Genomic DNA, 26,298 nt, shown 5'->3' with positions numbered 1-26,298 from the left:
AGTACAGTGAGATAAAAAGCGTTCTAGGCCGGGATTACACTGTAAAAGTTTGATAAAAATTATTTTATAAAACTCCAATAATACAACCAATAAGTTCATCGGTTGCATTACAGCGAATGTAACCAATAAGCTTATTGGTTGTTGTTGTTTTTTTTTTTTAGATTTTGTAAGAGATCTTTTATCAAACCTTTATAGTGTAATCCCGACCAATGTCGTGAACTTTATTCTTGACGTTACAGGCGGCTCTTACAAAGTGCATGCAGATAGAGCTCCCCTGGAATTGGCAAGCTGACTCATCCGCCATCTTTGAGCAAACGCGTGGCATCAGTATTATCGCTATAGCTAATCGTAAGGCGCCTATAAAATAGAGCGGGCTCATCGTCCGTTCATCTTTGAAAAAAACTGGTTCACCCTCCAAGTTACATCTAATCGCTAAGAAAAGAGTAGGGGGGCAAACAATTAGTGGCTACAGTAATAAGGCGTACTAGCGTCACACTTCACTCAAAAATGATAGGGGGAGTCAGCCTGGGGGGTGCAGAAGCCCTACTCGTAACTTACAATGGCTCACTGTTCGAAACGTAAAATTAGCTTATTTCTCGCATGGCCAGATTAAACAAAACGTGTCGAAAGCTCTATAATAATGGTCAGAGTTTTTCTCACTAATGAGTCTTGGGTGATTCATGAATGAATTCATCAGCAAAGTAATTGCCATTTATCCTATTGGTTGACGTACAAGCACCGTAGTACCAGGATAAAATTAAACTGTTGTATACTGTTTCCTTGTATTTTCCAAAAAATAAAGAGTTCTGGCGAAATAATAGGAACCAATTATGAAATACAGTATAGTTAAATGCAATTTATTTCGTTAATTATTAGTTAATGGAGATTGCGTTTTTATAATGAAAACTATTCAAAAAATTATGTTTTTTGTAAAACCTTAGCACCACGGTGGCAATGCGATTTGCCCCAGTTAGTTGCTGTTTGAAAGAACACTTTTTAGATGTGTGAAATGTATTTTTATCACAGAAGTTTTTACCACTTGCCACGGTGTTTATGATCAAGGCCATGTTGCAAGGGCTGTCTCGTGAGGTGCTGGAGTTGGTACCAGCTGACAGAACTGTAGAGAAAATGTGTGGGGGCTCCCTCGAGTTGCGAATAATTCTCGTTTATTTGTTGTATTATTTGGAATAATCATTATCGTTTGTATGGTTGAAACATTGTTATCTTGTTCTATTTTTTGTAAAAATAAAACAAATTATTATTATTTTTATTTATATTACCACTAATCAGGAACTTCTTTAAGCCCAGGGAACTGTATGGCCGCATCTGTTATACATTCCTGAGGGCGACTCTTGTCAATTTAATCGAATACTAAATATGTGTGTGTAATAAATAGCCATGGTTGATTGCAGTGCATTTATGGTGCAAAAAAAAAAAAAGAAATCAAAACAACATGGACCCCTGAGCCCTGTCTGCTCCTACTCCGCTTTGTGTGAGCCATGACGTCAATTCAAGACCTATTGGGACAATCATTAGTTCGCTATACACATACTACGCAGTGCAACGCCTGTGCGAGACATTATGGGAAGCCAGTGGGGGAAAAATTCTAATTTCCCAACACGGACTGCGTTCATCTGAGACAAAATCTTTCACGTCTAACACCATCCTATCAGAGCAAAGTTATTGCATGCCTACACCAATCTCTCAGATCATATGGTTGCGTCTAATAGGGGCTGCGATAGGGACGGGCTTTCTGATGATAATTAATATTGAATGTTGGAAAATTTTAAAAAAAGAGCAATTCTTTTGAAGTTCCCAGTGACCAAAATATCCAAGTTTTACAGATGGCCTCTGAAATTCACTGATAAACTTAAAACTAGGCATTATGTATTAAAATAGGTATTTATGGCACGAAAATTTCAATAAAAAGGCATTTTTACCAAAACAAGTTTGAAAATAGACAAAGAAAGGCATTATATGGCATTTTGCCTGAATTTCCGGGCTCTAGTTATCACATAAAGTTGGCCATCTGTTGAACATTCTTGTAATTAATTTTTCTTAAGGTTTCAATTAAATCGCATGTTGTTTCCAGCATGTGTTTTGTCAATTTTTTTCCGTCTCCGTACATTGTTCTGTGAATTGTTGAACTTTTTTTTTTTAATGTTAACAGACTTCTGGATCACCCTGTGAAAATACTATCTAACTTTTATAACTCATTAATTTCATCAGTGGATAATAACAATTCATTATCTCGTAGAGGAGTTGTAGTCAATGCCAATGGAGCTTGTATGGTTGATACTGGTGGAGATGATACGGTTGATTCCTATGGAGGTGTTGTAGGAGCAGTTGGAGATGGTGGACTCTCAGTTGTTTCCATAGTAGGTGATGCAGTTGTAGTTGCTTCCATTGGAGGTGGACTTTCAGTTGTTTTCATCGTAAGTGGACGTGCAGTTGTTTTCATCGTAAGTGGACGTGCAGTTGTTTTCATCGTAAGTGGACGTGCAGTTGTTTTCATCGTAAGTGGACGTGCAGTTGTTTTCATTGTAAGTGGTTTCACGGATGGAGTAGTGAAATTTTTTTGATAATTCTCCTTACAAGTTGGGATTCCCTGAAAAAGCGGCAATTTTAGAATTTAAAATAATAAATAAAATGTAATCTAAAAATCGACGTTTTAGAAACACTCAGTAAATAACTTATGAATCCATCCACCCACTCGTTTATTTCTAAGCTTAGCATATCTCTCTAATAATTTCTCTAGCTATGGGAGAGGATTTTCGCGGATATATTTCTCGAAACGTCATTTGACCGATCTTCTCTTAATCCCGTTTAGGTCTCAAAACCACTTTCGGTGTTGACATCGGTAGTGTTGTTTAATTTTGTTACTGTTGGTGCGAGTGATTATTTCCTGATTCAAACATGATCAGCCACTAAATATACAGAGTGATTCTGAATTCCTGGGACAAACTTTAAGAGGTGATACAAGACTCCTAAATAAGCATTTTTGGTCATAGAATGTGTGGTCGAATCGCAATAGTAAAGGCAGTAGAGGGTGTTTTTGGAGAGTGCTCAACAGCACTTCACCAAAAGCAAATGCAGTCGAATACCGTTATAACAGACTCCAAGAGACCGGAGAAATCACTTCGTTATAATGAAATTTCGTTACAAAGGAATTCCGAATTTCTGAATTCTTCCTATGTATACTCATCTGGGGGAATTGTAAGTGCGTATCCGTTAAAACGGGATTCGACAGTATCATATTTTACAGATGAATTTGCTGCAATAGTTGCAATCAACCGATCCAGGGTGTGCTGGGTATTGTGATGTGATAGTCCTTCTCATGGTGCAACCTGGTTATCGCAAATGCTACCACAATTAATTTTGTACCGCTTATTCATTGTTTGGCTTAGCATAACCTTGATAGTCCTTGTACCAATAAAAAACAAACTGCACACCGATTCGAAGGTGAATACGCACGCACCCTCGAGTTTGATGGCACATATTACTGCGAATCCGTCGGAAGCACATGATATTTGTTTTTTGGTGCAGTAGCACTCTTTAAAAACGCCATCTACCGCCTTTGCCATTGCAATTCGACCGCACATTCTATGATCAAAAATGCTTGTTCAGGTGTCTTATATCACCTCTTAAAGTTTGTCCCAGGAATTTAGAATTTCCCTGTATGCCGATAAACCGGGAGAACTTTGCACACAGCTTGAAACTTTGGCATCATCTCAAAAACAAGCAGTTTGTTCCGAAAAAAAACCGCGATGTTTATTTACACTGGGGGGTATAATGCCAAAGTTTTTTACGCACTTTTATATTATGCATCCTCAAATAATATTTTGTAATGTAGATGTTTTTCATGTGTTTTTCATCATTTTGTTAACGTGGCGATAAATAAAGCCAGCCGGTGGCAAGAATTCAAACTAATTTTTTTTCTTATGAGAAAAAAAAACCCTACTCTTTGTTATGTTTCAAGGGCGAAATCAGCTTTTTTTTACAATTTTTTCCGAATTCAAATTTATTGAGCGGAGCGTATTTCGGCAAAATTGTTAAAAATCTAATTTGAAACTAATTTTTCTTAATATCCCTTGCTTTTAATTAATAATAATATGAAGCTCACCAAAATGCCAGGTTGACATTCTAAACCTCGTAAACAAGGGCAAAAGGAATAACGGATACCCTTTGTGGCATTGGAGTTATCATCCGACCAGCAGAGTTCACCTGGAAAGATTTTGAGAACATGTTCTAAAATTTGGTCTTAATTAAATATGTACAATACACAAAATATCATAACAATTAGGTAATGAGTTATAGACTTATGCTATAATTGTAAATGACGCAAAATTGTACCAACTAAAGAACAAAACCCAAGACGGAGATGAGTGGCGGCTGCTCAACATGGGGGCGAACCAGTCTTAGGACTGATGTACCATTGATGATGATGACTATAATGTTTGCTACTCCGTTCTCTGCTGAGCGGTTCTCAAGCGAGTCGGTGCTTGATCTTGGTGCTTGCTATGGGTAAAATATCTTTCCTTTAACACTAGGTTTACCATGAGTTGGCATATACCTATTTCTACCAATGACCCCCTTTCGTTATTTAATTAGAAAAAATATAAATGGCCTATCTATTATGAAGTTAAAGTAGAAAAGAACCTCAATAAAATTGCATCAGTTAAAATAATTCGTTTTAATTATTTTTTTGATATTTTACGTAAAGCATTTTTTACAAATTGCAATATTTTCTCAGAGGGGTCAAAATGACCCACCCTTTGGTAAACCTAGTGTTAAGGTACATTTAAAAATTTTCTATGCACTTTTAGGCACTCAAATGTTTTTCTCAAATACTATGGATAACTTTTATACAATCTAATATGAGCTTTCAGGATTTAATTGCTGGTTATTTACTTCTGGAATTTTAACTTCAGCAACTGTTTCAAAAATCACCAAAATTTATCCATATTTTTTACCATAAAAGGTTTTTAAAAGTAATTTTTTTTAATAAAAAATCCTCGTGTTAAAAGTATGTGACACCATAGTATGGAAGACTAGGTAAACTTTGCCTAACAATAAAATCACCAACGAAAAAGGCATATGCACAGTAAAACCTGTCTTCAACGGAATCGTAAGGGACCGAGTTTTTTTTTCCATTGAACATAGGTTTCCACTTAATGAAGGTTTAATTGATATGATGTGTAGAATTGTTGAAACAAAAGAAAAATAAATTAATCGAAGATGTAAATAATTTAAATATAGATAAAATAACTAAATAGATATAGTTGATCTCTCTCTCTCTCTAAAATAATTACTAAATACTATATTTAGATTTACAAATATACAAATACTACGCCACAACAGGCAAATTGCCCAACGAGGTGGCTGACTTAAGAACATCATGGATCCCCGAGCCATTTTTTGGAGGCCCTACGTAATACTGCTACACCACACAAATTAAATAAGGGCGAAAGCTGTTCCTTGTAGGCGAAGGTCGCGAGGCAGCTTCCTTGAAACCATGCCGGATGAGCGGCTGGACTTTGAGGGCAGGGTGACGGCTGGCCAGGTGTCAGGCAGTTGAATGCATACAGTCGCTTTCGTGGCCCGGGGTATTTGGGGGGGGGGGGACACACACACACACACACTCATACTTCCGGCACAACTCAATCGGTAGTAAATTGCCTATGGCGATAGACCGGAGTTGTGCTCGGTTTGAATGAATGAATGAATGAATGCTACACCACACATGCACCCCACCCACACCCCCCCCCCCACGCAGAACCCCCAGCGAATTTTGACAGCGAGCATCTGTAACAAATTCCGACCTACACTGTGTTTCCTCTAAAATAACGATATTCACGTTCTTTTTAACTTCCTCAAAAATTTTTCAATTAGGATGTCAATATCTGTCGTGTCAGGTTCTGTTTGTACGTTATCGTCTATGTTTATGTAATCCTCAGCATCAGGGCCTTAACTAAGAATTTTGTGAGGGAATAGAGAGAGAGCAAGATATATATAATTTTCCACCCTAACCACTATAAAACTCAATGATTTTATAACGGTGTTTTTCTCACCACCTAACATTTTCCACCCCTCTGAATTTTGCTACCAGGGAAGAGTTACTCTTTGCCTCTAATTAATTCCGGCGCTGCTCAGCCTTACGATCACGGAATGTACACAGCTAGTATAGAATTTTTTAAGTCTTGCATATCATTTGGAAACTCAACCCTTGCACTAATTTCTCCCGTGGAAAAAGCCTGTTTTTCCGAAAATTTTTGTTAGAACTTCACAGAAAGCAACTGTTTTACTATGTATGGCTTATCAAAACCACGATATCAAGTACAGAAACGAACTAACATTTGTAAGCATAGATTGCGTAAAAAAATTTTGTGGATCTTTTTAACATTTTGTAAGATCCAGGGCCGTAACTGGAAGGGGTGGGGGGGGAGACAACTGCCCCCGAGCGGAAAAATTTAGGGGCAGCAGTTTTGGGTGGAAACAAAGAACACCATCAAAAAATTATCAAATATCAAATCTGTGGGGGCAGCAAAAATAATGGTTGCCCCGGCTGGGAAAAATCCTTGTTATGGTATGATCCTTTGGTCTATTGGTCGCCACACACAGTGTATGTGTGAAATTTTCCGTTCAAGAGTACAATTTGCCCTTCCGTTCAAGAGTACAATTTGCCTTTCCGTTCAAGAGTACAATTTGCCTTTCCGTTTCCGCGTTTGACACAAGTTCCGTTTAAACCAGTTATTTTAATGTTCATTTTGGCATTGAAATCACAGGACCATGATTTTTTCCGTTGAAAACAAGTTTCCGCTGAAGACAGGTTTCTACTAAAAGCCGGGATTACACTCTATAAGAGTTCGATAAAAGTCCTTGCATAAAACTTAGGTAAAACAACTAGTAATCGTATCAATTACATTCGCGCCGATGTAACCAATGCGCTTATTGGTAGCATTTTTCAAGTTTTATAAAAGAACCTTTATCAAACTTTTACAGTGTAGTCCCGGCCTAATATAGGTTCCGTTAAAGACAGGTTTTACTTGTACAAGGAAAAATCAAAAAAACTCCAATCAATCACATATTGCCAAGTGATCAATCACATATTGCCAAGAGATCTTTACGATCTGTCCAGGGATAGATTTTCCGTTGGTGATTCTTCTGAGTAACACCATACTGTTGAGAGACAAACGAACTTTCAAGACATTTGAATGAATGGTGTTCGAAAAAATGTTCCTTATCTAACAAAAACTTAGTTTTAAGAAAATAGCATTTTAGTGGAAAACATTTGCATTTACTGCGTGTCCTATAAGTGCTAGCACGGCCTTTATCTTCTCAACCATCAGTCGTATAGAGCTATGATTCCAATTAAAAAATGCTCAACAGGTGTTCAAAAATTACTCTGTACCAGTTTTGAGAGCGAAAAAACAGTGTGTAACTTTTTATATAGTAAATTTTTATACGGTCCCCCTGTGCTCTAACTTCCAAACAGAAAATTGTTGCCCTGTCTCTCCCGAGGACAACAGAAAAAATTCCCTGTTTCAAAGTGCAATATTCACTAAAATATTGAATTCAAAAATTGGGCAAAAGTTGGTAAAGAATAGCAAAAAACTAACGGATAACGCTCTTTCTCCTCATTTATGCTGTCCTTTCCTAACTTCTTCTCCGATTTTAGAATTCGAATGTGGCCGTAAATATTGCACTTAGAAACATGAAATGTCTCCGATGATATTAGAAGAGACAGGGCAACAACTTTCTAATTGGAAGTTAGAAAGTTGGGACCCCCTTATAAAAATTTAGGTATTTTATTTTGTTACACACTGTATTTTCACTCTCAAAACTGGTACAGGGTAGTTTTGAAAGCCTGTTGGGCATTTTTTAAACTAGTAATTATACCTCTATGAGGACGGTTGCTGAGGTAAACACCGTGCTAGCGCTAACAAGACACCCTGTATAATGCTTGCCAGCAGATTATATTAAAATATTTGCGTGCACCAACCCCCTTAAATTGGACAGATCCAAACGACGTAATATTTGCTTCCATCAAGGATGTTTCAGCAATTTAACCCCTTCACGTACAAGCTTTTGGCAACAAATTTGAATGATCTCTATTTAACGAATCCGTGATAAATCTGGTAACCTAACCGCCCCTTAGAAAAGGGAAGAATAAGGGGCAAAAGAAAAAAATGGAAGAAAAGGGAGGAAAAAATGGAAGAAAAGGGAGGAAAAAATGGAAGAAAAGGAAGGAAAAAATGAATACAAAAGAAGAAAAAATGAATAGAAAAGTAAAAACAATATAATAGATAAGTAGACAAGAGAGAGTGTATAGTCGATTTTTCTTTCACATCCACTCGTCGTGTTCTCTCCCTCTCTTTCACATGTATATGGTAGAAGGATACATTGCATGTCACAATGATGACGTCACTCTCCGCTATCATACGAAGGTTTTAACAACTGGATGTTGCGAAGATATATTTTGGAAAGAGAGAAAATTCAACTGCCCCTGCGGGGAATCGAACCCACGTCCTTATAGATAAATATATCTTCGCAACATCCAGTTGTTAAAACCGTCGTATGATTGCGGAGAGTGACGTCATCATTGTGTAAGTCGCCATCTGGTGGCAACGTCAGCAGTTGTGAGCTTGGCCTGAGTCTGGTCCGGCCGTCCATGTACGGCCCCTTTCAGTGTACACGAGCTCCAAGGAAAGATTGAGAAATTCGGTGCCTCTGTAGTCTACTGGTCTAGGGCGTTCACCCGGAAAGTGAAAGGACGTGGGTTCGATTCCCCGCAGGGGCAGTTGAATTTTCTCTCTTTCCAAAATATATCTTTTCATTGCATGTGTTCACTAACAGGATTATATACAGAAAAAACGGGGAGCAATAAACAATTTCAGTTCATAGGGACAAAATAGCTTTGCGATGTTGAAGAGAGAGGAAAGAAAACACAGAGAAGTGGAATGTTTATGTGTTTTAAGCTGATTTGGCAAAGACCGTATGAAGTCATCAAAATGCATTGTTGGAATTAATGGATTAATTTTTTTCTAATGAGTTCACCTTACTTCTTCGCAAGTTGGGCTGGCACGTCGGCATCCATAGCGACAATATATTGGAAGTACAACACTCGGTAGGAAGACAGTCATCTTGTTTACTGCATCGCTTGGAAATCCAGCCAAAAGAATTCACCTGTTTGATTTAATATTTAAACAAAAAAAAAAAAAGATACATCCATTGTTCTAAGAAAACATTTTATAGAGGGATTTTAAGAAACTAAGAGCTTCAAAACTGAAGAACGGAAACTATTTTCGTTTCGCCGTTTAACCTTAGGCTGGGCGCACACCGGTTAGACGTGACTAGATACGACAGCTTTGATTGAAATCGCTTGGCTGAGACCTAGAGCTGGGTGGGGCGCACACCGGTAAGACACGACACGACAACTTTAGGCAAGCTAAGTCATTTTTGTTCATACTGATTTGTATGACCCAACGTTTTAATTCGGTTGATTAACAGCGTTCGTTGCGCCATACGAATTAACGTGAACAACAATGACTAAGCTTGTCTAAAGCTGTCTTGTCTGGTCGTGTCTGACCGGTGTGCTTCCAGCCTAACAAATTCAATCCTCAATGTCTTAGATAACAGTTTCAATCCTCAATGTCTTAGATAACAGTTTCAATCCTCAATGTCTTAGATAACAGTTTCAATCCTCAATGTCTTAGATAACAGTTTCAATCCTCAATGTCTTAGATAACAGTTTCAATCCTCAATGTCTTAGATAACAGTTTCAATCCTCAATGTCTTAGATAACAGTTTCAATCCTCAATGTCTTAGATAACAGTTTCAATCCTCAATGTCTTAGATAACAGTTTCAATCCTCAATATATATAACAGTTTCAATCCTCAATATATATAACAGTTTCAATCCTCAATATATATAACAGTTTCAATCCTCAATATATATAACAGTTTCAATCCTCAATATATATAACAGTTTCAATCCTCAATATATATAACAGTTTCAATCCTCAATATATATAACAGTTTCAATCCTCAATATATATAACAGTTTCAATCCTCAATGTCTTAGATAACAGTTTCAATCCTCAATCTCTTAGATAACAGCTACAATCCACAATGCAATTCACAATGCAAATGTTCACACAACAGCAATTTCTATTAGAAATGTTCCAGACAACGGATTGAAACTTGTTGTTTGAGACGTTACTGACTGTCCCACACAACAATGTCAGATATGTCTCATAAAACTTATTTAAGCTGTTACTCTGTATCTGACTACTATTTAAACGTATATGCACCTAGTAAACATCCTTCTGGGAAATTTCTAATGATCTGGTTACATGAAAGAAACGCTTTGGGTGTGTGTATGTGCTTGGTCCTAATGTATTCATGTCGTCATAGTTATGTTCATTTCGTATTATACTGGAGTTGCCATCTGTCTTCCACATTTGGGAATCAATATAGCAAATTCCTGAACTTCTATGTTATGTAAGTATCGTGTTGAAGGCCTACCTGCTGTATGCGAAGAGACTTACTTCTTCAGATAGGAGACGGGCTCGTACTCAGTCTATTGAGACTGTTGCTGTTCGAGACGTTTCTGATTGCATTGCACAACAATGTCAGCAATATCACATACACCTGACTGAAATTGTTTTTGTTCGAGACGTTTCCGATTAAAACTATTTTTGTGAGAGACACCAGTTTCGATCCACTATTTTTCAGTCAACAAAGTTTAAAAAACCGCAGTATCAATTAACAATGTCTCAGACAAGGACAGCCTCAGTCGACGATTCCTCAAACTTCCATTCAATAATGGGTCGACAATAATGACGTTGACCAACAGTGCTTCGCGTAAAAATTATATCAATCAATACTTATGATTAAAAATAGTCTCGGACAACTATTATTTTGGGAATAATAAAGCAAATTATTATGCTGCTGTGTGTCGTTTCTCGGCACTACTGTGTGTCGATATTATCCTTTATATAAAAATATATCATTTTCAAATATAAATCAGTTAAATATTGTGAAATATTTAATTCCGCTATTTATTTAGCATCGAAGATTAATCAGTGGAATTAGTATCAGGTTCCCTTAGGAGACCCCTCATTTCTCCTGATTGAGAAACTTTGATTTAAACTTGTTATACGGCATCTGGGAAAAACTGAACTTCAACCAAAGTGTTGAACAGAATATCAATTGCAAGTCTATCAATGATATTGATGGTATTCCCTTAGGTTTGAGAGTATTCCCAGTCCCTTAGACGGATTGACTCAAATTCAATTCCCGTGGTCGTAAAGGGTATAATCTAATCAATTACAATTGAAGAACTTTATATATGAGATTTCAAAGAAGTGGAAGAGTTTTGAACTAGAATAGAGCTATACCGTAGAGTTGCGTGACTTGGTGACTTGCGGGATGACTTGGGTACATGCTCTAATTCTTTATTTTAGATGACGCTGCATCCTCTGTGAATGAAATGGAGATGTGATTCCAGGTCCAGTCGAATGAGTGAACCTCCATGATTCAAAATTGTGCTTGATTCTCTCATATATAAATATCCCGTCTATTTCTTTACACCTACTTTTATCATAACCTGTGTTTTTGGGTTTCATGAAACCATTGCAAAACTTTGTTTACAGAGCTTTGTGTTCAAATCTTAGTCTCGATAGAAGTTTGGTTTGGTAGGCATACTTGTTTTTTCAACCGTGGATGATGAATTATCGAAGTAAATCAATTTGTTAATTAATGGCTTCATGATCAGTGAAATATTTGAGAATAGTATTTTATATTCGTTACAAGCACATACAGGTGCCATGAGCATATAATAAAATGTTAGGCTCAGGCCCTATAGAAATTGCATAGAAGATCATATTATCTTTTCAATTAACTTAAGAAATTTATTCTACATTTAAAGATTGACACCAAAACGTGCATGATGGACATAAATGAATATTTCCCTGTATTTATATTTGTAATGGAAACGGAAAACTTATGTCTTTATACTTTTTTTTTATTTGTACTTAATTATTTCCAGTGGGAGCAGTGGAAACATACTTTTCGAAAGGTGAAGTATCACGGTGATACAGTAGTGTACCCAAGGCATCCCACCTGAAGGGGGTGACCTGGATACGACTTGGAAAATTCATTTTTCTGTATTATAATGAGTTGCAAAACAGTTATCCTTGAATAAAAACAGAGAAAATTTCTCCTTTCTCTCTCTCTCTCTCTCTCTCTCTAATGGTGCAGCTAGCTTTTAGTAAAAAAAATATTAATTCATAAGAGAGATAATACAAAAGATGTCCAAAATCTGTACCGAAGTTACTCCACTTTACGGTACGTGAAATATTTATACGTTACGTGAAATATTTATCCGTATGTGAGATTTTTAGGAAAACAATTATTCTACGAGTTCTATATAATGTTATTCACTCGAATATATGTTGTGAATTATGCACTTACCATCAAGATCATCGATAGTGTATAAGTCAACACTGCGAGTTGTATCACGTTTCTGTCCGACATTTTTAAGGAACGATCGGGAAAAAAATGCCAATATACCCAGTTCAAAAAATTCCATTTCACCTATATTGCGTGTCCGTCTATTGTTTTTGCACCTCGTAAATCTTTCAGCAATAGCAGGTGAGATGTGTTTTATGTAAGTTTAACAAGGATGTTTCCTGTACATCGAATATTTATGCACAGTCTGCATTAGTTATTTAGTATTTCTCGAGTTTTGTAATTAGATGAACTATTGTCAATTAGATGAAACATCCTACTACAAAATGAATTTTTAGATTGAAATTTCTTACACCTTTGTCTTTTATTTAGTAGTTGTTTTCTTCGAATAATAAACTATTTTTACTTTATACTACTATACGTTATAAGATGACGTACATGCAAAGCGCAATGCGGATAAAGTCGAATAAAACGTGTAGAATGCAAAAAGTATGCTTTGTTATTACAAAATTTATTCAAATACAATTCAATCCACCGGAGACTATAATAATATTCAATGTAAAGAAAATATTTGAAATTTCATCAATAAATGCTTTTTTTTAGAGTATAATTTATACAGTTTAGTTAGTGCAACTGTTAAAACTAAGATTTTCAACGAACTAAAAACTGAAATTAATGGTTTTGGGTTTAAATTTATGATTTCGATCAAAAATGTCTGCAACAATCAATTTCAATAAACTATATTTTAGATAGCAACAGGTTCAATCAACAACGTCTCATACAATAGGCCGTTACAAAAAGTTGTGAGAGAAATTGATTGTATTGAGATGTATAGATTTTTTTTCTCAACCCAAGATCAAAGAAACAGATATTTTCTGGAATTAAGCCGAAGTGAACTGGGAAGGAAAAGTCACCTGGTCTCCGTCGGGACTGGAACTCAGGACCTCTTGCAAACCAGGCAAGCATGCAAGACAGCCTGGTTTCGAGTCCCATTGGAGACCAGATGACTTTTCTTTCCGAGTTCAACTCCGCATAATTCATGAAAATTCCAGTTTCATTTATTGCTTGTTTGTGCGAGACGTTGTTAACATTGTTGTGTGAGACATTGTTGGTATTCTTTTTTGTAAGATATTGTTGGTATTCTTTTTTTAAGACATTTTTAGCATTCTTCTGTGAGACATTGTTAGCGTTCTTGTGAGAAGCAATCAGCAATGTCCCAGACAACATCAGTTTCAATCCGCAATGTTTTAGACAAGTTTCAGTCCACAATATCTTAGACAGCAGTTTTAATCCACAATATCTTGGATGACAGTTTCAATCCACAATGTCTTGGATGACAGTTTCAATCCACAATGTGTTAGACACAATAGTTTCACTCCACAATGTGTTATACGCAACAGTTTCAATCAGCATTGTTTTGACGGCAGCAGTCTCAGTCAACAATGTCCCAAACAAAGACAATTCTGTCAAACAATGTCCCAAACAATGATAATCTCAGTCAAGCAATATCCCAAACAATGATAATCTCAGTCAAGCAATATCCCAAACAATGATAGTCTTTCTCAAACAATGTCCCAAACAACGATAATCTCAGCCATGCAATATCCCAAACAACGATAATCTCAGCCATGCAATATCCCAAACAACGATAGTCTCAGAGAGAGATAGATGGCTTTTTCTCAGCCCAAGTTATCAAGGAAACAGTTATTTTCCGGATGTTATGCTGAGGTGAACTCGGAAAGAAAAGTCATCACGTCTCCGCCGGGACTTGCACCCAGCATGCTTGCCCGGTATGCAAGAGGGCCTGGGTTCGAGTCCCGGCGGAGACGTGATGACTTTTCTTTCCGAATTCACCTCAGCATATTATCCGGAAAATAACTGTTACCTTGAACGATATTCTCAGTCAAGCAATATGCCAAACAACGAGAGTCAGTCAAACAGTTTCCCAAAAAACGACAATCTCAATCAAATGATGTCTCATTTAACGACAGTCTCAGTCAATGTCCCAAAGAACTTCAATTGAATAATGCCGCAGACACAATGACGTTATATAACTAGCAATGCTTCGAATAAAATCATATCAATCAATACCAGGAATAGAAATAGCCTGCAGCCAGAGTGCATTCGGAAGAAAAAGGATAAATTAATGATTTTCTGTACGTCAGTTTTTGAATCACAATATCATTGAAAAATAGTTTCTAATTACAAAAATAAATTAAATAAATCTGCAATCGGTGAGTTTATGTCGACTGATAATCAATATTATCAATCCACAATTTGGATATAATTACTAGATAATATCAAAGAAATAATTTCAACATATTTTCATTAATATTTTATAGAATTGTGACATGAATTGTTCTCTCTCCCAAAGAACAATATCTACCATATTCATTCGCTCTCAGTTATAAAGACTTCAGTTATAACGACACCTCGGCTATAACTTCAATAATTGGCGGTCCGGGATGATGCCCATCGAAAATAATGTTGTAAACCTTGTTTATAACGTCGGTGAAAAGATACCACGTCGGATATAACGAAAAACTTTTTTTCGCCTATGTTAACGTTTCGATGACATTTTCTCAAGGAATGCCAAAGATTAAGGCTGATCATATCCAGGGAATAGTTTGTTGTTCCATTTATACCAAATGCGGTACACGCGCGGCGCGTTAAAAAAATATTTACTACATGTTCCACACTACAACCTATTCATTCGCATGACCACTGTGCAAAAAATTTCCGTGTGTTTGCCTTCTCGTCTTTTTTTATTTTATAAAAATGTCCCGTTTTTACAACGAAGATTGCTTTGATTCCTAGTCTTCACTTTAACCGGGAATGAAACTTGCGTAATTTATAAATTATGTTGTAACGAATATAACAATAACTATCCATCTCACATATTCGCCAAGTTTCATTTTTTCCCGTGAAATGCATTTTAGCAGACGTTGTAGTACTGTATTTCTCTACAAGAGCTATTTACAAACATTATTTAGCAATTTCGCCAACACACACACACATTTGGCAAAATTTTTGGGGAGAATCAGTGATGTCACACGCATTAATTATCGTAATTCCTCGTATTATATTTCTCGATCAACTATGATCACCCTAATCCAGGACCGTAACTAAGATTTTTGCCGCCAGGGGCACATGATTATGCCACCCTCCCCACAACTTTAAATTTCAATAATTTTATAACACGGTGTTCTTTATTCCCACCTAAAAGTGCCGCCCCCCCCCCCTAAATTTCCCGTATGGCGCAGTTGCCTTTTCCCCTCTAGTTCCAGCCTTGCCCTAAACATAAATAAATAAAAACTTTTCATGCACAATATTACTGATTGCCTCCGTTGTATTTCCCCCTCCCCCCCCAAAAAAAGGTCTTAAAATCGTCAACCTAACTTGTAACGACACCTCGGTTATAACGATAAAATTTCGTGGAATCTTCGATGTCGCGTTCTAACCGACTTTGACTTTACTCCCAATACGCTACTGGCAATCATTTTCATGAAGTTTTTTCGAAACGATTTATAAAATAAATTTCCTTTCTTTTTTGGATATTTTATTTCCATCGATTTTTTTTTTTTTAAAGAAACTGTTTTTATTCTCCAATTTTGTTTTGCTTACCCATGAATTTTATATTACGGAACAGTACTATTTGCTTGAATAAAATACCATCGAAAGTATTCTCCGATAAGCACGTCATTTCACTGGGTATTTCGGCTCCTGAATTCTCTCTTTTTTGTTATATTATCTTTACTTTCTACTATTCACGTTTATAGTATTCAGTTTTTCCTCTTCTTGAGAACAAATTTTTTTATTCCTTTTTACGTGATTCAATTTCTTGGGATCGATTTTCCTTTCACGTGTAAGTTTGAAGGTATTATAATCTTTTCGGACGCTCTTAATATTACGGTTACTGCAAAACATATTGTGAATAAAAACAGGAAATATATAGATAAAAATAAGAATGGAGACTGCAAGTTGAAATTTTTGCGCTTACGACTCGAGCTTTTTTTTCTAAACCTTTAGCTTCCGTTTTGAATTTCAAGTTACGAAAAGCTCTTAGTAAATATTTTTAATGGGAAGTTACAGAGAATTTCAATGCACATACGTTGGAACGGTATTTCGTTAATGGATGTTTTGTTATCCAACAACGAATTTCTAAAATTGAAAATGTTTTTTAAATCAATTAAGGTTAATTCAGTAATTGTTTTTCCGTTCGAATTATTGAAACCATTGATTCGTTTCGTCGTCTCTTGAGTATGATTTTAAAGGGAAATAAATATTCTTTCATTGATACAGAGAGAAATAAATAGACTCATTTCTGAAACCAAATTAAAACACACAAAAAAGTCATCCATCATTTCTGAAGTTAAAACTTAAAAAAAAAACCTTTATTTCCAATGTGACAAAAAAATATATTGCTTTTAACCCAAAATAGTCTATTAATAGAGATTAGAGAGACATTTCAATGGTTATATTTCTTCACTTGTATCCATAGCCAAAGAGAGCAGCATCACTATCGTCACTATCAACTGCAGTTTCCTGTAATGGGTTCTCGCAATTTCCAGGAATAAAACGGTTTGCTCCCTGTATAAAAACGTAGTCAATAGAAATTTTTTTATTAAATTCACAAATGATTTCACGAAACTCTCATTCAACGTACGTAAATAAAAAGTTACATAGTTCTGCTAAAAATGTCGTGTGTGTTTGATAAAGATAATTTTTTAATATATTTAATATACTCGACTATATTCCAGAAACTAATTTTAGCACTAAAATCTTAGATTTTCGTCTCGAAAGTAGTTGTCCATAGAAATTCCTTTTTACCACTAGAACTACCGGAATTTCCATCCCCTCCCAGTTACCAAATCAATTAAAATGACCGCTACTATAAATAACATGATGCAGCCGTAAATTTGGAGTTACTTTTGGATTAAAACAAGTCCCATAATAACTAGGGTTGCCTGTCTTGAAATATTATCGTTAAGGGGGTTTTCGTGGATACGATTGGGGAGGACAACGCGTGAAGAAATATTGTTATATTTTTCAAATTTATATTGTGTAGAATTTCAGAAAATGTAAGTTGTTCCACTACAACCGAGTGACACCCCCAACTTTCTGCTGAATTGTTCCGATATTGCGAAACAATTAAGGGTTACTAGGGATGCCAGACATCTCGTATATAAAGGATTCAATAACGTGTGAAGGGAGAGCGGGAGATACGTGCATTGCTTTGTATGCTAATGAATTATTGTGGGCGTGCTTCATAAAAATCCTCAGGACTCGAGTGACCTGAATCCAATGGGTTCCGCCACTTGTGCCCCCCCCCCTCCACTCCGTTCCCATCCCAGCTGGTGCAGTCAACAGATGTTACGTTTGAGTCTGAATGGGAACAAAAATTCTGAAGGAAATGCAACAATAATTTTATATCACAAAATCCCTGGCTCGGATCCCGAGAGAGGCGATGGGGTGGGGATGACCACCCAGAAGAGCCCAATTATGGGAAAACAATGGTTCTGCCTGATAAAATAAATTATACTAAAGGATCTAAGGTCACTGTATACGATTTCTGCACCCTCTTAGTCCGGCCTTGGACACATCGACTTGGGCATGCGGCTACAAAATCCATGGTCGAAAATAAAATTGAATTCACCTCCTTGGCTGTACACTAAAGAGCACCCTGGAACCCTTTGTGTCCTATTTCCTGCTAAGTATTTGCACACAAAAATTGATTATTTCAAACCTCGTTCCACCACCTTTTAGAAATTAGTCTCTCTATTCTGAAACACTCTGTATATTTGCTTACGCCTCAGATGTAAAGAAGCGTGAATGATTCTGTATCCTATTTTTAGATGAAAAAATTTGTTAATTTAATTTTCTAAAAAAAAATGCATTAATACTATGTTTGAAACCTGGTTAAGCGACGAAATTAATTTTCGATTGCGGTCAATATGATCGCTGGTAATTCTAGGTAAAAATAATTTTCAAAAGTCAATGCCATGATCATAGAAAGAAATTTGTGCCAAAAGATTCTTTTCGATAAGTTAGGAAAAAAAGTTAGGAAATTGTGAAATTTTGAAAAATAAAGATGTAGCGGGTGATCAAAGTTCATAAAGTTGTCAGAATGACCGCTCGGTAGTTCTAGTGTTAATTAGCATTATGTGTTAATTGCAGCCACGATCTCAAGATGTCGACGTTTCAGAAATGACTAAAAATTATTTCAATTAATTGCAAAAAACATATCGTGTCAATCGGTTCTTTCAGAATAAAACAAAAAAAAAAGAAATGGATGGCAGTTTTAATTAAAAGTATCAAAGAAACGATCTTCGAACGTGTTTTAATCAGATCAATTTTTTTTTTTGCTGCTCATCCATATATTAGCCCTCAGCGTACTCCCATCATCCAGGGATGATGCGCGCAGGACCGTGCTCCGTCATCCTCAGATGATGTAATTTTTTTTAAACAAGTTAAAAAAAAAAAATTCAATTGAAACGAATTTGAATTTAAAAAATGAAGTTCTTTAAAATGGCGTATAGATGGCGCACGCATATATAATAATATTCTAGTTCCTTTTTTATTATTATTTGTCTATTCGTACACTTTCCAGGCAGGTTTACACGGGAAATAGAAAAAGCGGGTTTAAACAACACCCCCTCTAGATAAATAAGAATCCCCCTATAGATAAGATCTATAGGAGGGAGTGTTGGTTTAAAACCTGCTTCAAGAATTTTCACCAATGACTGCTGTTCATTTCTTTCCTTACGAAGGAAAAAGTGTCGTCGGAATTTGTTTTTTTTCTATCCACTACATTGTTCTAAAGCAGTGATTCCCAACTCGACGCCCGAGTGGCGTGGTGGTAAGATGCTCATCTACCACCGGAAGGTTGCTTTCACGGTCCTGGGTTCGAACCCGCGGGAGGATATAGATAAGATATTTTCCCTAACGAGCTTGAGGTGAGACCAGCGCCTTCATTTCCATCTCATTAATGGCTGTAAATTGCAATATAGGGCCCGAGTGGGTGTTTAGTAGAGTAGTGATTCCTAACCTGGGCGTCAACGCCCCCTGGAGGGAGATGGAATGTTCCAGGGGGTGGTAGAAGCTACGGGTATAACATAGGATCTTATGGGTTAGATTGGGGGGGGGGGGGCCCTGGGAGAAAAAATTTCTGAAGAAGGGGGCGATGTGAGGCAAAAAAGGTTGGGAAACTATGTTCTAAACTATCCATCATTCTAATTCAATGACTGAATGAAATGAGTCTTACCGGCCATGCACCGGCTGTCTGTGGAAGAATACATACGAGGCCATCTTCGCAGGGACATCTCTTCATGTAGACACCCTGGTTTTCATCTTCGTCACGATGACACAATCCTCCTGGAATAATCAGGTGAAAGATCCAAAAAAACTTTTGATGTGTATATATATATTTCGAACAAACACACATACATTTCCCTTATGAAATTCTTTTATTTAGTTTGTGAGTGATTTCTATAAAACTTATTTTTCAATGATTGGTCATGCAAAGGTATGGAGAGTTTAGTTCAATGATTCAATTTTTTTTTCAAGTTTTCTATTATTTTTCTCCCGTAAGTAATGAGATTCAACTTACACAGTACTCATCTCACCGTAATTGGATGTACGAAATAAAATAATAGTTATGAGCCAAAAATGAGTGTGAAATAGTGGATTTTAAAAATTGAAGTAATTGGTATAATTGAAAATGCGGTTCTCCCAAAACAGTTATTCTCACGAAAGGGTTGTTGTTTTTTTACAGAAAAAAAAATAGTTTAAATGTTTGTTGATGGAGTGCGCTAAATGAAAGTCCGACAGTAATAATTGACGAATCTGAATCTTCCTGCAATCTCTTCTGTGTCCGAATGGAGCTTCAACCGGCGATTCGTTTCTGAGGTGAAACAACTTCACCAATACTGCTTCATCCTCTCCAATGTCAACATCTTCATGAAAACCTTATGTAAGCGTCAGAAACAGGAAAACCCAGAAATGAGCTGTTAATCGTTAGACTGCATTTTAAAGGAATCCACAAAAAATTTGCATATTCCCTTTACATTCTTTCACACAGTGCTCTCTAATGACAGAAATTTGAACACATTTCTCTGCACCAAAAAAACCTCTTCGGGGAAATAACATTTTCGCAATATTTTTCGAATTTTCAAACTATTTACGAAGTTCTGGGACACCTTATACATAGTATATACGATGGTAAATCTCAAAATTAAGGAGGAGGATTTTACGCACATAAAAAAATCTGTGTCTATCTTACTTGAGTAAAATAGTAAAAAATCGATGTTGCATGAACTCAGTTGCATGAGAGAAATTATTACCTAATTCTACTAAGGGCATGCATGTCGCCTGAGCTTTCCATAAATGGTGTCTTTCAACGCAACATTCATTCTCGGCGCAGTCCGTGCTGTTGGTGCAATGTCGGTGTTGTACTCTGCGATGAGGATGATGGGTGCTGACGGAGTCAGTAGTAGTCGTGTCATAACCAGTAGAAGAACGAGTGGATGACTGCGCCAGTACACATGACTGTAATGAGGAAAAAAAATCTTAAGAATGTAAACACAAATACAAAATTCAGAAAATACTTTGGTAAGTTTGATGAATTTCCCCAAATTCATAGTAAGTAAGCAAGCGTGGCGTAGTTCGTTAACATGACAAATCGTACTATATGATATACTATACATAATAATTCACGCATGCATTGTATCATTATATCGGGGTACGATCGTAAAAATTGCTGTCATTATATCTGTGTCCGACTATATTTTTCACACATACTAGACTCATTTGGATTTTTTTTTTTTTTTAATATTATCAAATGCCCCAATTACACTAGAGTATACGAATATACAGATAAAGGCGATATATATATTTCAAATATTTATCAAATTTACCTACGGCACTTGGATATTATGCATAATCATTGGTAAAAGTGATATCGCCGATATTCGCCGTTAAAAAAAAAAAAAGTGATAAATTTATCAAACTTATCAATTATCAAGACGATTCATAAGTATGCATAATAACAGGTTATTATGTATAATAACGGATTTACTAGTTTTTTACCGCAACAACTATATTAAATACCTCAACATGAGAACCAAAATTTTCACTAGAAGTTATACATACGGCTAGACAAAGAACGGCGAAGAATACTCCGAGGCCCTCCATGGTATGTGTGTGTGTTGATTAATCTATGATCAAGTATGCGTGGTGTAAATGAATATATTGCTATTTATATCTCTCGGCACCATCAAAAAATAAACAAATATATTCAAATTTTTTTTAACCATCCGGCATATTGATATCGCTTTCTGTTATTGTTCTGGTATGAATGGACAATTGGCGGAAAAGTAGAAAGCCCAAGTGTTTTTATTTTCAATATCATCTATTTTTCTGGATTATTTTTCAATTTACTTTATTTTAGGGCTGGACCATTAATACATGTGTTTGGTTTGTTTTAAGCGCTATTCAAATGTTGAACGCAATGTCAACAGCTGTTTCCTCGAAACGTTTTCCTCGGAAAAAATTGCTTCCCAATGAATCATCTAGCCATGGTGATACGTAGCGCACAACTGCTGTGTGACTATTGAACTTATGTCTACATGACTTTGGCCTAGGATAGGTCTTCGTTTCTGGAGTTTTATATCAGAACAAATGGGTTAAGTAACACGAAAATTATAAGAGGGAAAAAAATCGTAAACCCTTTCATTTATACGTCTCTATGTTATGAGACGATTTTCTGCACTCCTGGTCAAAGATATAGGACAATAATATTTATCATTCATTTATACGACTTTCATTTATATGACTTTTTCATTTGCGTAACTCATTTGGTGACGTCTCAGTTACGGGTCGTATTTTTCTTTCTTTTTTTTACGTGAATACGTCTTTATAATCACCTGACGATAAGGGGAACATTTGCAAAAAGTTGTTACGTGGCGAAATTCTTTAAACGTTCATTCCTCAGGATGTACCCAACGCAAGTCGAAAGCAATGGTATCCTCAGATGCACATTGCAAAGGCGCATCCAATGATGTCACTCTAGTTTTAATATCTCCCGTCTGGCACCAGGACCACTGCCCTGATTCACAACCACTCCCACAAATTGTTTTAAGCTATATCTCGAGCAGTTCACAACAAAAATAGACGCCATTGGTATCGTTTGTTAACTATTCCAAAGACAAAGCTGATGATAATGAGTATTTCATTATGCACCACACGATTCAAGACAAAAAAATCGTATTCATGTCATAACTAGTAACCGTGTGCAGACACATTCGTTCATCTAAACCGAACAGAACTCCGGTCTATCGCTATGAGCCATTTACTACCGATTGAGTTGTGCCGGAAGTTTGTGAGCGTATGTGCGGGCCATGTTTTTGAATATTTAGTGCTGCCATCTATGAGTGAAGTAAAATAATTGAATATTTGTACCGTTGTGGGTCTGTTGCTCTCTGTGGCGAGACTTTTTAACAGGGATTTCGTAACCAACCCCGCTGAAATCCCTGGTCAGCGTGATAGTAATTAGGTTACTCTCTGAAGACAGCGCTCCTTGTTTTGCGCCAAAATCGATTAGAAAATTCGTACTTTTTTCTTGTATTTTGCCCTTTTCGTTCATTCCTTCTGGACATAGGTCCGTTCCGTATATACACGAAAATGATAGCCAAGGCCCGGATTTTGTTGACCTAAAAATTCCTACGAAATAACCATAAAAAATGGTCTAAAAACTCGAAAAAATGTCCCGAAAATTAAAAAGACTGTTCGAAAAAACTAAAAAAAAAATTAATGCTATTGAAATAGCAAAACACTGTTAAAAACCACTCAAGTTCTGAAGTGAAAGGGAATTTATTTCTAAATCGAAAGTTGAAAATCGCATTTCAATTTTTTTTTAATTTATTTCTTTGTTTATGACATAATTACACATCATCAAGCTCTCGAAACACCAGGGATCGCGTGAACCATGTTCGTGCTGCCAACATTTATTTCCAACATTATATTTTATCACAAACCGCCCATGGAATTTTTCAAATAAACAATTTCTAATGTATGAGTGAATTTAGAAAATCAAAAAGTAGCAAGATTTAAATTTCTGGAACTAAAATTTTATACCATGATAAACATCTCACAACATATGTTACTTTCATCAATATGTGAACAAGCTATTATGGCTAACTATATTTGTTATATTTGACAGTTTGTAACCAACCCCACTGAAATCCCTGGTCAGCGTGATAGTAATTAGGTTACTCTCTGAAGACAGCGCTCCTTGTTTTGTGTAAAATTGATTAGAAAATTCGTACTTTTTTCTTGTATTTTGCCCTTTTCGTTCATTCCTTCTGGACATAGGTCCGTTAACATGGTCCCCTAAATGTTTGTACATTAAGTTTTGAATTACTTTGTATATAGGATGACGATATGACCCATATTTTACGGGACATTCCAGTCACCGTTCGCGAGTGAATTTTTTTTCTCCAAACTTCTTTTATAAAATATCCCGTTTCCTCCCTTATTTTTGACAATGAAATGGAAATATTTGTAGAAAAATTTTTAGACATTCCCTCAAGACATCGGAAATTTTTCAAGTCCACTGTTCTTTTCATTATTTTATCAAATTGGCCTACCACAACTTTCGCACAACTGAAGAGCCTCATTGACTTTATCGACATGATTAAACTCTATGTCTTTTTTATGTAAGTACTGAATGGTGGAAACAAAAATGATGTACTCCATCTGCACTTTTTTTAATATTCCCGTGCAAACAAAGATTATTAAATTTTAATGCTTGTAGCATCATACGGATCAAAACCATTTAAAATGAATTTGAAATTTTTCTCCGTAGTGCATGAGTAGTAGTGAAATGTGCGTTTCTGGGCCGAGTACAGTAAAAGTCCGTTATAACGAGTACGGCTTATAACGAGAATCTCGCTATTACGAGTAATCGGCAACTGCTAATGTTAAAGTTATGAAAAACAGTCGCGAGTTACTTATGAATGAAAATCAGAACACATTCGCTGTAACGATAACGGAAATCCTCGAAAAGCATATTTTACTTTCTGCTTTCTTCAAGAATTATGCATAAAATAGGGTGGCTTTTTTTTTTCTTAATCTCTTCCCCCTATTCATAGGTGTTTATAAACGAGGCATGTCAGTACCTCTCAATAGATGCTGTACCGTATCTTCTAATTATCTATATTGAAGGTGGGAAAAAACAAAACTTTATCTGTATAAGTATGTTGGTTGAGCAGGTGGTGCATCGTTTCTGGTTCTGACATCGTTGCTATTTTCCTGGAAAAAATACCCATCGACAATATTCCCTCTGATTATAAACTGTCGTTATAACGAAATTTTACTGTAGTTCACCCGTGTTCCCAATCAATCCTTTTAAATAATTTAAAAAAAGGGGTTTCTCGCTCAATAGGATCAGAATCCCTTGAATTTATTTTCATTTGATGTTTCATGAAGTGGCCAACTCTTAAAATTTTCACTAAATTAACTTTGAATTATTACTGAACTTTGTCTGTTATCTTTCCTCAAAGATACGATAGAGAGAGAGAGAGATGAAAGCAATGTACCTTTTTTCTTTAATTATAGGCTGGTGTTTCGTGATTATCCAACGCATAATATTTATAATGGTTTAGCTTTTCTAGCCTTTCTTTCAAAAAAATTGAAAAGTAAAAAAAATATCCTTCAAATGCCAAAAAATGTCTTTTTAAGTAAAAAAATTCACAAAATGCAATTGCCATCAACATCCGATCTTCGGTGATAACAACACCAGAATGATAACGTTTCACATGATTCCAATATAAGCGATATGTCTACTGTATTAAGAAACAAAATATATTTTAAAAAAAAGTCAATGTACCAGAAAACAATTTGAAACATTTCTAAAATCGGTTCGAAAATTTTCCAATTTTCGTTTTCCAAAAAAAAAAAAAAAATTGAACGACATTTTCATTTGTTTTGGTATCAAGACCGTTGTTTCAACTCATGTTCAAAGAAGTCAATACCTTTCCCTATCAATAGTTATTCGTTGTCTGATTTTCGGCGGAGCAATCAAGAGCTGCTCCAGCTCGAACTTATCTTTCTTCTTGACGTTGATTGAATTCGATTTTTTTTTTGTGAAGAGAGAGTGTCTTTCATCTTTTATTCTCTTCACATGCCCGAGAATCGAAACATATATATATTGTTGTCTCCGATTTTCTTTGATTCTGTCGCTTGATATGCTTGTCGGGAAAAGCCAGCATGATATTTTCGTTAAAACATCCATTGCCTGTGTTGTGAGTTTTTGTTTCGTTCTTTTCCACTGATGCCATTGTCAACATCTATGAAATCTACCACATATTTTGGATTTTCTTTTTTTCTTGTTTTTGTGGATTTTCGACTTTTCAGTTTTACTGATAGAACAATTCTTTCGAGATCCGTAGACTTATTCCGTAAAGACTTATTTGTTGGTTTTTTTTCCCCCGTCTTTCCCATTTTTGTATTACCAGCACTATCGTTTTTATTCGAAGGATATACAACCTTTCTAGTCCGCGGGCCAGATATGAGGATATTTCTGCCACCTGAAATTGATATACAGGGTGATTCAAAACTCAACGTACAAACTACTAGAGGATGTAGAAAACTCAAAAATAAAACTAGGAATGTATGACTGGGAACCCCAATATGATCAGCTGGGGAATAAACGAAGATGCAGAAATGACAAGCCAATAATGGGTGAAAAACCTCTTTATTTAGCTCTTTATGTACTTTTACATGAGGACACAGTACGTATACACGTCAAGTTTCACAAGTTCTCAA

General features: G+C 36.0%; 3 protein-coding genes across 3 annotated transcripts in view; 1 reads left to right on the top strand and 2 right to left on the bottom strand.

Moving 5' to 3' along the window:
* The window catches only part of LOC149064380 (BAI1-associated protein 3-like), a 462,395-nt gene that overhangs the window by 368,862 nt on the left and 67,235 nt on the right, over positions 1-26,298 (top strand). The window lies entirely within an intron of this gene.
* Positions 849-12,566, bottom strand: LOC149064384 (uncharacterized). The gene is made up of 4 exons (XM_089255288.1): positions 12,478-12,566; positions 9,063-9,186; positions 4,124-4,224; positions 849-2,608 (listed from the first exon to the last, which is right to left on the bottom strand). Exons 1-4 carry the CDS (start codon positions 12,538-12,540, stop codon positions 2,324-2,326), a joined length of 573 nt encoding a protein of 190 aa, XP_089111414.1. The 5' UTR covers positions 12,541-12,566; the 3' UTR covers positions 849-2,323.
* Positions 16,850-21,780, bottom strand: LOC149064383 (uncharacterized). Its single transcript, XM_089254817.1, has 4 exons — positions 21,625-21,780; positions 20,817-21,021; positions 19,739-19,848; positions 16,850-17,064 (listed from the first exon to the last, which is right to left on the bottom strand). The coding sequence occupies exons 1-4, from the start codon at positions 21,664-21,666 to the stop codon at positions 16,960-16,962; spliced, it is 462 nt and encodes a 153-aa protein (XP_089110943.1). The 5' UTR covers positions 21,667-21,780; the 3' UTR covers positions 16,850-16,959.

The sequence above is a fragment of the Pholcus phalangioides genome, unplaced genomic scaffold, assembly GCF_987345545.1.
Source record: "Pholcus phalangioides strain wild (caught in Gottingen) unplaced genomic scaffold, Ppha-v1.0 ptg000042l_1, whole genome shotgun sequence".
Lineage (NCBI taxonomy): Eukaryota > Metazoa > Arthropoda > Arachnida > Araneae > Pholcidae > Pholcus > Pholcus phalangioides.
The sequence above is the reverse complement of the archived record's forward strand: the minus strand, read 5'-3'. Positions and strand labels throughout refer to the sequence as shown.